General features: G+C 51.6%; 1 protein-coding gene across 2 annotated transcripts in view; it reads right to left on the bottom strand.

The window, feature by feature from the left end:
• Window positions 1-2,324, bottom strand: part of USP2 (ubiquitin specific peptidase 2) — a 45,205-nt gene extending 42,881 nt beyond the window's left edge. For both annotated transcript variants that reach the window (XM_053270107.1, XM_053270108.1), the window contains exon 1: window positions 2,092-2,324. In XM_053270107.1, coding sequence (XP_053126082.1) covers window positions 2,092-2,236 — 145 coding nt within the window. In that variant the 5' untranslated portion in view covers window positions 2,237-2,324. The remainder of the gene's footprint in view (window positions 1-2,091) is intronic.
• Window positions 2,325-12,237: the final 9,913 nt, after the last annotated feature.

Genomic DNA, 12,237 nt, shown 5'->3' with positions numbered 1-12,237 from the left:
TGGGGCCTTTTCCCGTCCCCACTGCTCCGTTTGCCTGACCCTCTTCTCTCTTCGGGCAGAGGACAAAACACTGCTTGTCTGTCAATAATTCAAACTGACCGACCGATTCCAGGTGGATGCAAACGGGAAAGGGAAGCTTCCTCCTTGGCTGGGCCACGGAGCCACCCCACTGCGAGTGGGGGCTACTTTTGGTGTCAAGGGAAGTGTCCAAGCACGTGCCACCCCCCCGGACTCCACCCTCTTGGCAGCCCAGAACTGCACAGGAGTGGGGGAGTATTTCAGGGGCACGCAGAGTCCAGGGACAGACGCAACGGAGGCACCGCTGAACTGGCATCCCGAAAGCCAGCAAACGGCAGTCTGGATCCAGGCAGAAAGGAGAAACCAGGACACCGGGGTGCTGTGTGCGTGTGTCCCTGGTGGCCGATGGGTTGCCCTTGAATTTCCAAGTGAAAGCAGACACAGGGAACGCTCACATTTCCTTATGCATCATTGATAGCCTGCGTGGAGTTTTTGCAAAATGGGCTCCTGCAATCTTTCTGTTGCACAGAGCACCGGTGAAGGCTCAGGAGAAGCCGGTTACAAAGGAACAGAGGAAGAAGCAGCCTTCTACCGAGTCAGACCCTGGGCCCACCTAGCTCCGTATTATTGTCTCTACACTGACCGGCAGCAGGGGGGACGGGACCCCAAACCAAAACCAAATTCCCTGTATACCAACACTTCTCGAAAGGGATACGTGCGAAAGACCTCCGAGCTCTTTTCACCCATCACTCTTGACGCATGGACCATCTAGGGACAAGGTATTTGTGGTTGGCCTGCACACCAAAAGGACTACCTCAGGACACACAATCTGGACTCCACAGCAGTCTTTTCACGTAACTCCATTCCCCAAACACCATTTAGGGAACAAATTGTGGCAAAGGGAAAACGCCACTTGGGAAGGACGAAAAGGACACTGCAAAGTTTCAGAAAGTGCTTTATAAATGAGAAACGATAGGATGGCAGGTGACCGAGGAAACGGTGGAGTAGCAGGAGAAGTTCGTAAGTTAAACCAGGATCCACAGGTTCCCATGATACATGCTTCTCCTCTGAGAGTGGCTCCATCCCCTGAGGGGAATATCTTCAAGTGCTCACACTTCTAGTCTCCTTTTCACATGCAACCAGGGCGAACTCTACTTAGCCTAGGGGACAAGGCATGCTTGCTACCACAAGACCAGCTCTCCTTTCCTGACAACGAGAGAGTGCCCCTGAGCTTGTGCGGAGTGCTCTCCTCCTTTCCCTCAGAAGCTGCAGCCTATCAAATGCATGCCTCTAGGATTATAGCTGAAGTTCTTTCAAACTGGAGGCCATTACGTTCTGGTGCACGTGAGCCTTCTCCCATCTACCTTTTTGGAAACTAAGCCCCGAAACTGAGATAGAGAGAGAGAGAGAGGCGAGCACAACAGTCCCTGATGACAAAGCAAGCAAAGGCTCAGAGTTTAAAGCAGGGAGTTGAACAGAATCTGCTTCCAAATCCAGAAACGGGATCAGAGAGGTCGCTCCAGTGAACCAGATCTGAGCCCAAACTCTCTCAGTTGCCTGGAAACTGAACCAGAAATGCAAAAAAGTTGTCCCAAACAAGTGGTTCAGTTGTTAGGCACTCAGCTTGCAGCGAGCAGAGGAATGTTTTGTTTTCCTGGGTTTTCAAGCCTGTTGCATGTATTTTTGTTTGGAAAACCCTTTTAAAAGTTCAAACCCAAACACTTTTAAAGACGAAAGCAAACATTTTCTTGCATTAAATAGGCCCCGCTGTCTTTTTTTTACAGACTTAATCCACAAGCTACTGAGTTTGATCGTACTCTCTATGGAATGCATCCAAACGGGTTCAAAAAACCTGTGCAAAGAGAGGGTCTGAACAGGAGAGCAAGCCACTTTTTGAAATCAACCTCTGAATCAAAGAGTTAAAGAACCCCCACGCACCCCAATGATGAACGGTTCTCGACATTCCCCTGCTCTAAAAGGATTAAGCTTGCCCCAAAGAGGCGCCAGACCCCAAATCTCAAGGCTGGGCAGGGCATCGGCCAGACAACTAGTCTCTGTCCAAACACAACCTACCTCCATCCAGCTCCGATCTCCAACAAGGAAGAAGCTGCTGAGGGTGCCCGAAGGGAACACGGAGCCTTGGAAAAAAGTTCCCGCCTGGACTAAATCCAATTGGCTTGGGGCCATGTCCGTCCACACAGCCAGAGCCCAGAAACATCGGCCGGCACCAAGGCAAGCAGGCTCCCTTCAGGGTCTGCCTGCTTCACTCTGGAGTCCCCAAACACCGGCCGGCCAGCCGTCTCCCAGCTGCCCTTTTGCCTTTTACTCTCAGCTCACATGGCAGAGAGTCGCCGGTTGCTGGGGAAACCACACTTTCCCAAAGCCCTTTCAGGGCGCCCTGCGTCAACTCTGGGATTGGCTGGTGTCCCTGGCCGCGCTCCAGCCGGCCGGGGAAACAGCAGGCACGGGCATGCGCTCCAGAGAAAGGACCCCGGCTTGCGGCAGGGGTGTGCAAAGAGAGGGTCAGAAAGCAGCACCGGGGTGCCTCCAGGAGGTCAGGGATGGCAGACCAGCTTCCCTGGGAAACGGCAAAAGGCAGCCGAAGGAGAAGGCTGCCTCTCTTCTGAGGCTCACACACAGAGCGGCAGGAGGGAGGCCGGACAAGTGCTTCTCTAGTGCTCTATATGGACCCGAGAGGGGGGCCATGCTAGGATGCAGCACGCTGTGCAATGCGCAAGGACTTCTTAGGAAGAGCCACCACACCTCCAGGGTGGCAGAAACCCCACAAAGACCACTCCAGGGACCACTCCTTGGTCCACCTAGCCCAATACTGTCTGTCTACACTGACTTATTTCCCCGCCCCACCTGGAGATGCTACCAGGGATCGAATGTGGGACCTCGGGTCTGCACAGGCTCATAGCCAGCCTCAAGGTCTTGGGGTAGGCGAGAATCGCAAAAGTCAGGGAGGGCAGGGTTGATGGCCTTTTGAAAACAATTTGCAGCAGCCTGGGGCAGGTTTTGGGGGTCATTACAGCTCATTACACCCTGTAGTTACGGCCATAGGGCCCCTTCCCCTCAGGGGAATATCTTACAGTGCGTATGTGCCATCTCCCATCTGAATGCAAATCAAGGCGGACCCTGCTTAGCAAAGGGGACAATTCATGCTTGCTACCACAAGACCAGCAATCCTTCCGCACACCATCTGGCACACAACTAAGCTACCAGGTGTGGCCAAACGCAAGCAATTCCCGGTCGACACAGAGGCTGAGCTTCATGTCACCATGAGTGCCACAGAGGAGAGCAGAGAGCACTCCATGATACCACATGGGCACAGCAGGGCCCAGTGCAGAAAGCTATACTGTGCAACCTGGATTAGAGACAGAACATAGGAAGCTGCTGGATACTGAGTCAGACCACTGATCCGTCTAGCCCAGTGTGTTCTTCACTGACTGGCAGCGAGACTCCAGGAGTCTCTCCCAGGCCTACCTGGAGATTGAAGCTGGGACCTCCCTCATGCAAAACAGATGCTTTCCCCCTGAGCTACCGCCCCAGGCTGGCTCAGCACAGAAGCATCCCAGGTGCCACAGATACCCCACAACCTACAGCCCTGTAAGAACTTAAGGCGGAGGGGAGAGAAAAGCTGTGCAAAGCGGAGTTGAGCAACAGGCAGCATTCTGTAGCAAGAGCCCTAGAGGGTGGCTCCGCCTCGTCCCAAATGCTCCCAAAGGCCCGGCACGGCTGGCCACAGCAGTTTGGTCAAAATTCAAACTCTACACTTCTCTAGCTGGTACTGCACTCCTCCTCCCCCTCCTCCTCTTCTTCAACTTCTCATTCAGATTTGCACCATTTAATTGATTAGACAGAGGGAAAAAATCCAAGATGTATTTGTAATTAGCCAGAAGGGTGCTTTCGATTAATCGGGCAGCACAGACATAATTTGAAAAACACAAGGATTTGGAAAAGTGCAGGTGGGAATCGCGTGCTCCTGATCTTTGCAGACGAAGCCTGCCATGACAGATGCTTGGATCAGCAGCTCTCCAAGGCTACAGGCAGGAGTCTTCCCCAGTCCTACTTGGAGATGCTGCCAGGAATCGAACCTGGGACCTTCTGCGTGCAAAGCAGATGGTCTTCCACTGAACTAAGGTCCCATCCCTGATAGATAGCAAACTGCAAACTCTGGCAACCAATCGATCAAAGAATATTTCTTTCCACGGGGCAACAACAGCTTTACTTCCAACCCCAGAATGCAACTTAAAAGACTTTCAAGGCAGTCAAAAGACCACCAAACCATCCCCACTCCTTGCTGGAGCCAACAGGTTGGCCCTGGGGGCCGAGGCAGGTAAGGATGCAAGTACCTTTTTTGTCCCTGGGGGTCATGTCTTCCTTCCAGCTCTGGGAGGCAGCTGCTTCTGGGGTGGAACGCGCTCTAACCGATCGTTAGGAGGAGAATGCGAACGGGTTTTGCAAGGAGAATTGGCAAGGCAGGATATAATTAAGCGGGATGGAATTTGGTGCGGGACACCACGCCGACACCTCAGAGCGTAAGGCGAACACGTCATCATCCAGCTAATTCCAACAATCTCTTTTCTAAAGCAGGAGCAACCCGAAAGCCCTTTCACAGGGCGCGTGCATGTGTCACGGGGAAGCATCCTCGGAGCTGCTCTTTCGACGGAGGAAAGGGAGAGAGAGAGAGGGAGGGAAGGAGAAAGAGACGGGGCGGGCGGGCCCTCAACCCAGATTACAACCCAGAGTACATCCTGCAGGGGTGGAAGTTAAGGGTCCACATGTGCCACTCGCTGTCCTCTCGAATTAGCAAACCCACCGTGGCAGTGTGCTCATCTGCTTCACCCTGAAAAGGATGCCTGCCCTGCTGTTGTATCCTCTCTCTGACCCCCCCAGGGAAATCCCCTGCCCTCCCCAGATACTTACCGTCTGTGACTGCCGCCTCTGCGAAAAGTTCGTTTTCCCTGTGATGTTAGAAGAAGCCACTTAGCATCATACCATTCTGGCTGCGGGGGCTGCGGAGAAACGGAGAGGGCCGGGGGTGAGTGAGCGGGGGCGCACAACCACTCCCGCGTGAGAATGCAGCGGCAGCAGCCCGGGCGAGCGCGCGCCCGAGAAAGCCCCCGGGCTTGCGTCCGCCACTTCCCCGAGCTCCGCGTGGCTTCTCTCCCAGGAGGCGTCACAAGGTGAGTGATGCCGCATCGTTCCGGCGCTTCCTCACCTAATGGCTTCAAAGGGTTGGGAGGAGGAGGAGGCGCGGTGGTGGCTCCCGATGCCGGCCGGCCAGGTGTGCCGCCAGGAGTCCCATCACACAGGTGGGGACACCGGGGCGCACCCGAGGGGAGCGGCTGCGCAGCGAGTTAAGGGGAAGAGACCCCTGGACAAAAGAGGTCCATTTCCAAGCCAAACCACTGCATTTCTTAATCTGGTTTAAGGGCTGGTAATCTGATAATTGCGTATTCTGCCTTCTTCCTTGGCTTATCCCTGCATCAATTTCCCTCCCTTTCCACGGCCGGCTCCCTTGTGTCTGGTCTTCTAGACTGTATGCCCCTCAGGGCAGGGACCTCATATTTGGGAAAACGCCACCCGCATTGATGGTGCTGGACAAATCATAGTATCCAATAGCTTGGTCTTATGGACGTCTATTATGTAACCTGATATTTTACGATGCGAGTCATAAGTACTTCAGTTATTGAGGCAGCCGGCTTAGTCAAAGATACCACAACATAATTAGCATGCAAACTCATTTTTATGCGATTTTAACCACAACAGCGTTTATAACGTCAGAATTTGAAGTTCTTAGACCAGGAATTCTTTTGGGACAGAGATGAATAGCGATGAACTCAAAGAATACAGTGGGGTATAAATCAGATTAATATATGAAATAATTAAAAAGATGAACCAGACTATAACTTCAAAGTTGTTCAAAGAAGAATTATGGCCACTTCTCAGCAACTGTAGTTTTGCCATGTGGCAAAATTAATTTGTACACTGCCTGGAAATTTCTATATCAGGCGGTATAGAAATACAATCAAGCAATCAATCATTGGGATGCATTATAGCAGGGCTTCTCAACTTGGGTCCCCAGATGATGTTGGACTACAACTCCCATTATTCCACATGGCAATAGCCAGGGTTGATGGGAGTTGTAGTCCAATAACTTCAGGGATCCAGGGTCGAGAACACTTGTATTATCGTCTTATAGATCCGGAATGGCTTGGCCACAACAGATGTGTTAGCCTTTAAACTGCCACAAAAAACTTTTTGTGGTCCTCCCCTCAACACATTTGCCAGGAGGATATAACCAGTCAGCAAGCTTGCAGGAACAACGTCTACTGGTCACTGCACCTTTCATGCAGGTCTCCAGCTTTCTTGCTTCCACTTTCACAATCACCCCACGAGGTAGGTCATAGGATTGATTTACTGCTTGCAAACCATGGACGTGGTGCTTTACGGAGTCTGATGAGCAAAGAGAGGTCTCTGCCCCAAGAGGAGCCTACAACCAGAATGTTGATGATGGGAAAGGTGACAGGAGAGTAAGGAAGGAATATGAGGAAACACATGTACCAGTCCTATTCTACAGAGGGATAAGATGCCAGAGTGCCTTGTCAAGGATTTCATAGCATGGCTGAAACTTGGAAAGCTGATTTCCAAAATATAATTCACTATAGACTTAAATCCATCTTTCCTCCAAACAACTCAGGGCGGCATACATGGTCCAACCAAATTTAATCCTCACAATAACACTGTGAGGAAGGTAAGGCTAAGGCACAGTGAGGGCCCAGAACCAGCTAGTGACTTAATAATGGTCAAGGAAGGGATTTGAACTCAGGCCTTTCGAGTCCTAGGCCAAGCAAGGGGAGGTGGGTGGCTACTAGGGAGAGGGCCTTTTTGGTGGTTGCACCCTGTTTACGGAATAGCCTCCCCAGTGAGGTTCGCCTGGCTTCATCACTTTGTTCTTTTAGATGCCAGGTAAAGACCTTTTTGTTCACCCAGGCCTTTTACATTTTGATTTTCAAATTGGATTTTAACTGATTTTAAGTGAGTTTTTAAATTGCTTTGTATTATATTGTGTATTTTCTCTCCCCCCCCCACCCTGCCCCTTTTGATCTGTTATGATTTAATGTGTTATGTGTTTTTATTTCATGCTTTAATGTTGCGTTGTGAGCGTCCCAGGAGGCTGTTCATTCGAATCCCCACTGGTGTGTTTCCCAGAATATGGGAAACTTCTATATCGGGCAGCAGCAATATAGGAAGATGCTGAAAGGCATCATCTCATAATGCACGGGAGGAGGCAACGGTAAACCCCTCCTGTATTCTACCAAGAAAACCACAGGGCTCTGTGGGCGCCAGGAGTCGACACCCACTCGATGGCACAACCAACCAACACTACTACTACTACGCTGGCATTCTAACCACTACACCATAGCCCAATTGAGACATTATGCTGTACGAGTGTAGTTATGTCTGTACACGTGTGCAAGTGTTTGTGTGAATGACTGTACCTCTAGTGAACCTGGATACAGGCCCTTCAAATGCACGGTACAGATAGGAAGTGTGCTTTGTGCAGGGCTGGGTGGGTGGGTGTGAGATTACATGTCAGCCAGGCACATCCCACTAGGGAGAATCCGGGTGCTGCCACTGAAAAGGCTCTTCCTTGCGTCACCACCCCAGTAACATGGCACAGCAGGGGTGTTGGAATGGGCGTCTCCAAGGACCTTATTTGCATGGCTGGCTGCTTTGGGTCTGTAAGGAGCACCACCACTTCAAACCCAACAGCTGGGCTGAAAACCTACTCCCAGCCACTTTATGGGCCCTTTCCACGCCCACCGTGTTTCCCCTGGTGGCGTTTGGGTTGGAGCACAGCGGGTGCATGCCGCAAACACAGAGCATTCCTTCGCTAAGGTCCCCTGTAATTAGCTGTCCCCGGAAGGGGGTCAACAGCTGAAAAGGCCATGGAGCCTGAGAAAAAGCATTAACACACACACATATACACACCCTGTTTTTCATCCTCTGTGGCCACAGACTCAGGCACACCTGTTTTGCAGAACAGCCCGGGGAGATCTAAAGGAGCCCTCCATCCTCCAGGGCTGACGCTGTACGTGTGCCCACTTTACTCTGCCTTCCCACATCCAGATCGGTTGACCTGTTTTTACAGGTTTGGGGGGGGGGGCGGGGAGAGAGACGATGGGTTGGAAAGAATGCCTAGTCTCCCACGCCCAAGACATCTTTTGGCCCAACCCTCTTGCATACATGGTATCACAGCCAGTTCCAAGTACGTAGTCACATGAACATAGGAAGTTGCTTCCCACTGAGTCAGACCCTTGGTCCATCGAGTTCAGCCTTATCTACACTGACTGGCAGCAGCTCTCCAAGGTTCCAGCCAGGCAGGGATATCTCCCCGGTCTACCTGGAGTTGCTTCCAGGGATTGAACCGGGGAACTTTTGCTCTTCCACTGAACTATGGCCCCATCCTCTAAGGCAGGGATAGCTAGGCAACCTGGGGATGATGGGAGTTGTAGTTCAACAACAGCTGGAAAGCCAAGGTTGCCTACTCCTGCCCTAAGGGGGATATCTTAGGCGCTCACATGTAGCCACCCGTCTGACTGCAAAACAAAGTGGGCGTCATAGGAAGCTGCCACATACTGAGTCAGACCATTGGTCCATCTAGCTCAGTATTGTCTTCCCAGATTGGCAGTGGCTTCTCCAAGGCTGCAGGGAGGAATCTCCCTCAGCCCTATCTTGGAGATACTGCCAGGGAGGGAACTTGGAACCTAGATGCTCTTCCCGGAGTGGCTCCATCCCTTAAGGGGAATATCTTGCGGTGCTCACACATGTAGTCAAGAGGCATGCCGAGCTAGGGTGCTTCTGCCCCCCTTCTATCCAGGGGCACACTGCCTCCGGTTTTTCTTAACGCCTGAACAGAGCTCATATGTACATGAAATAATTGCATATATTCTCCTCCTGTTTTCCTCATGTCTCTCTTCTTCTTGTTATCTCCTTGTGCCCCTCTTTTAGACTGCGGGCTTCTTGGGGCAGGGGACGGTCTTATCTGTCTGAATATTTCTGCCATCATGCTGCATGCAGATGATTGCAAGCCATCATCCCATCGTCATCATAATTGCAACAACCCTTTGCTATCGCATTTGCCCAAACAGAAGACGACTCTGAATTTAAGATGACCCCCACTTGCCCCCAATTTCTAACAGGAAAGAACTTGGGGAAAAGCCTATTCGGGTAAGCACGGTACTTAGCTTCATCAAGAAGATTGAGAACGACCCCCCCCCTTTCTTAAAGAGGCCCTCAAAATGGAATTTAAAAAATGAAAAATAGAAAATTGCAACGGAAAGCGGTTTAACTGCTATTCCCTCGCCTAGAGAGCCCTGGGAATCTGGAGAGTGTGTGTGTGTGTGTGTGTATGAAGTGGGGGGGACTTGGAACCTAACAGAATTCGCAGTGCCCTCACCTGACTGCTATTCCAGGAATTCTTGGGAGGGGGGAAACCAAGACAGTTAAACCAGTATAAAGAAGCAGATACAAGTCTGGGTTATACTGACACCGGAAGAGGAAAGCTGTTGAGACTGAGGAGGTCTCTCTGGAAAGGAAAGCCTCCGTCCAAGCCCAAAGATGCGTAGGGGCCCACTTTGGGATGGGGATTCTGCACATGCTCAGAAGTGCCCTCATATGCTTCAGGGTTAAGACTGGGCATTAAAAATAGGCCCCTGAGGCCTAAGAGATGGGTTTAGTCGTGTGTGGGAAGAATTAGAGTAGGGGTCAGAAACTGGGCCAAAAGGAAGGGGATGAGGAGAGAGCCATGCTTCACGAGAAGGGCATCTGCTCTGCATGCAGCTGGAGCCCTGGGTTCAATCTCTGGCATCTCCAGTTAAAGAAGGGCCGAGCAGAAGATGATGGGAAAGGCCACCCCCCGCCCCCGACACCCTGAGACCTTGGAGGGACACCTCCAGGCAGGACAATTCTGAGCTCAGCGCACCATTGGCCTGACTCACCCGAAGCGAGCTTCCTGAGATGGGTGTGGATGAAAAGACTTGTTGGGTTTGCCCCAATACTCGATGAGGTAAGAGAGCTGGGAGCGAGATCCTATCAGGTTGGAAGTTGTGCCTCCTAGGTGGGGCCAGAGCATCGCCTATTTTTCATTTGTCGCAGTGGGCATTTTGTAGTGTCCCTCCAGCATCATCTACACTGCTCTCCAGAGTTCCAGAAAGGGGTGGGCCGTCCCTCCCAGCAGCAGATCTTCAACATGCCTCCCTTTGCAACAGTCAAAGACCCTCCAGACAGACTCCACTTGCTGGCTGGGATCCCACTGGCTGTACGCGGAAAGAGGGAGCCAGGCAATCCGGGGTATTGGCAACAGGGCTCTAACCTGTTCTTGCTTCGCACGACCCAGGTGAGTGACAAAGAGATTCCACCACCTGGGGTGCAACAACAAACCCTTCAGATCAGGCCATGCTCAACACTGGATCAAATGCTGAAAGCGTCGTCTTTTCGGCAGCAGGAGAAGACCGTTGCATTTTGGACCGAAGGCTGGGATATTATTTTAAACAAAAGCAGGGGAAAGCACATTAACGAGACATCACCTCAGTCAAAAACGAGGAAAACTGAGGTCGGAAAACTGACAGAACAACAGATCGTTTTGACTGACAGGACAGGAGATGAACAGAACATGCAGTCTACTAAAATAGATGTTTACTCACATTACATTTAGATAAAGAATGCTCAGATAGTGCAAGCTTGCACGATACAGCCAACACTCTTCAATCCAACAAAGCATTCTGTGAAGCCCTAAAGCTCGCTTCTTCCTACAGCCACTTCAGTTGGTAAAAACAAAGAACTCCACAATGTTTTGCTTACTTGGCAGAAGGTATCTCTCAAGAACAGGGTTTTAAGTCCGGGGTTCTCGACCTTGAGTGCCCAGATGTTGTTGGACTTCAGCTCTCATAATCCCCAGCCTTTAGCCACTGTGGCTGGGGATGATAGGAGTTCGAGTTCAGCCACATCTGGGGACCCAAGTTTCAGCATGCTTTAAGTGATGATGCACCAGAGATGGAAAGGCATCATTTGGAGAAGCACCAAACCCTCCCACCAGCCTCACCGCCTCAAAGTTTTTCATGTCGAGAAGAAATACTTTTTTTAGACTTGTCAAAGTGACTCTGGTCCCTGCGGGGCCCTTTTAAGCCAGCCCTGAAGCGCCCGCCTGGTTTGTACGCACCTGTGCACGGAACAAGAAGCTTGAGAAATAGTGGCATAGGGTGGTACTTGCATGAAGGGGCTCAGTTCTGTATCAGTGAGGTGCTTTTTCTATGGAACACAAGCAGGGGGGCGGGGGGGGGGGAGAAAAGGAAAACGGTGATTACTAAGAAGAACCCCAGAAAAACTAACCTGTTTGAAAGATGGTCCTGGGAGGCAGGCGGAATCTAGAGCGTACAATTTCCCCAGCAGCACAGAACAGCCTCGAACACTGGAAGAAGCCGATGGTGGTGTGTATAATCCACCGCAGAAATTCACAGCTCAGGTTACCAGCCAGATAAATATAGTGTCTTATCTGACCTCACAGGACGGCTGGAGCACTCTCACATTCCAGCATCGGGGAGACTTAAAGGGGCAGTGCGTGAGAGGCCCAGTTGGAGAGTAAGGGGGCAGGGCCAGCAGCAACCCAAACTGGAGGGAGGCCGTGGGGCGGGAGGAGAAACAAGGTGTTCTCAACGGTGGGAGAGGCTATGGGAAAGGCAGTGAGAAAGATGGGCTCAAGCGGCATGCCAGGGGTGCCATTAGGGTGTGGCCCATGGGGCATGGAGCCCCAATGAATGGCTCAGAGCCCCAAATCTCATCAGCTGCCTCCCTCCTCCAGGACCACCCCCAGAAAGGAAGGACAGCAGTAGAGGCACCTGCACAGAGCATGGGGGAGAACTCCGGGCCTCCCCGGGCAATCTGCTGCTGCCACCTTCATAGGTGCTGCAGGATAATAACAGACTTTTAAAGGGGGAAAAATATTCGTGGGGGGGGGGAGATGATATGAGTTTAAGTATTGCATGAGGGGCTGTGGGCCAACTCCTGCTAACTGGGCAAAGAGGCACCTTTTAAATGTGGCGATTCTCTTTATTGACTGGGGGGAGAGCAACTGGCCCTATCCGTCCCCAGCACAGCATCCCTCCAGTGGCTGATGCTGGTGTCTGTCTTATGTTTCGATTGTGATCCCTT

Source organism: Hemicordylus capensis, chromosome 8, assembly GCF_027244095.1.
Source record: "Hemicordylus capensis ecotype Gifberg chromosome 8, rHemCap1.1.pri, whole genome shotgun sequence".
Lineage (NCBI taxonomy): Eukaryota > Metazoa > Chordata > Lepidosauria > Squamata > Cordylidae > Hemicordylus > Hemicordylus capensis.
This window is presented reverse-complemented; position numbering and strand designations above follow the sequence as displayed.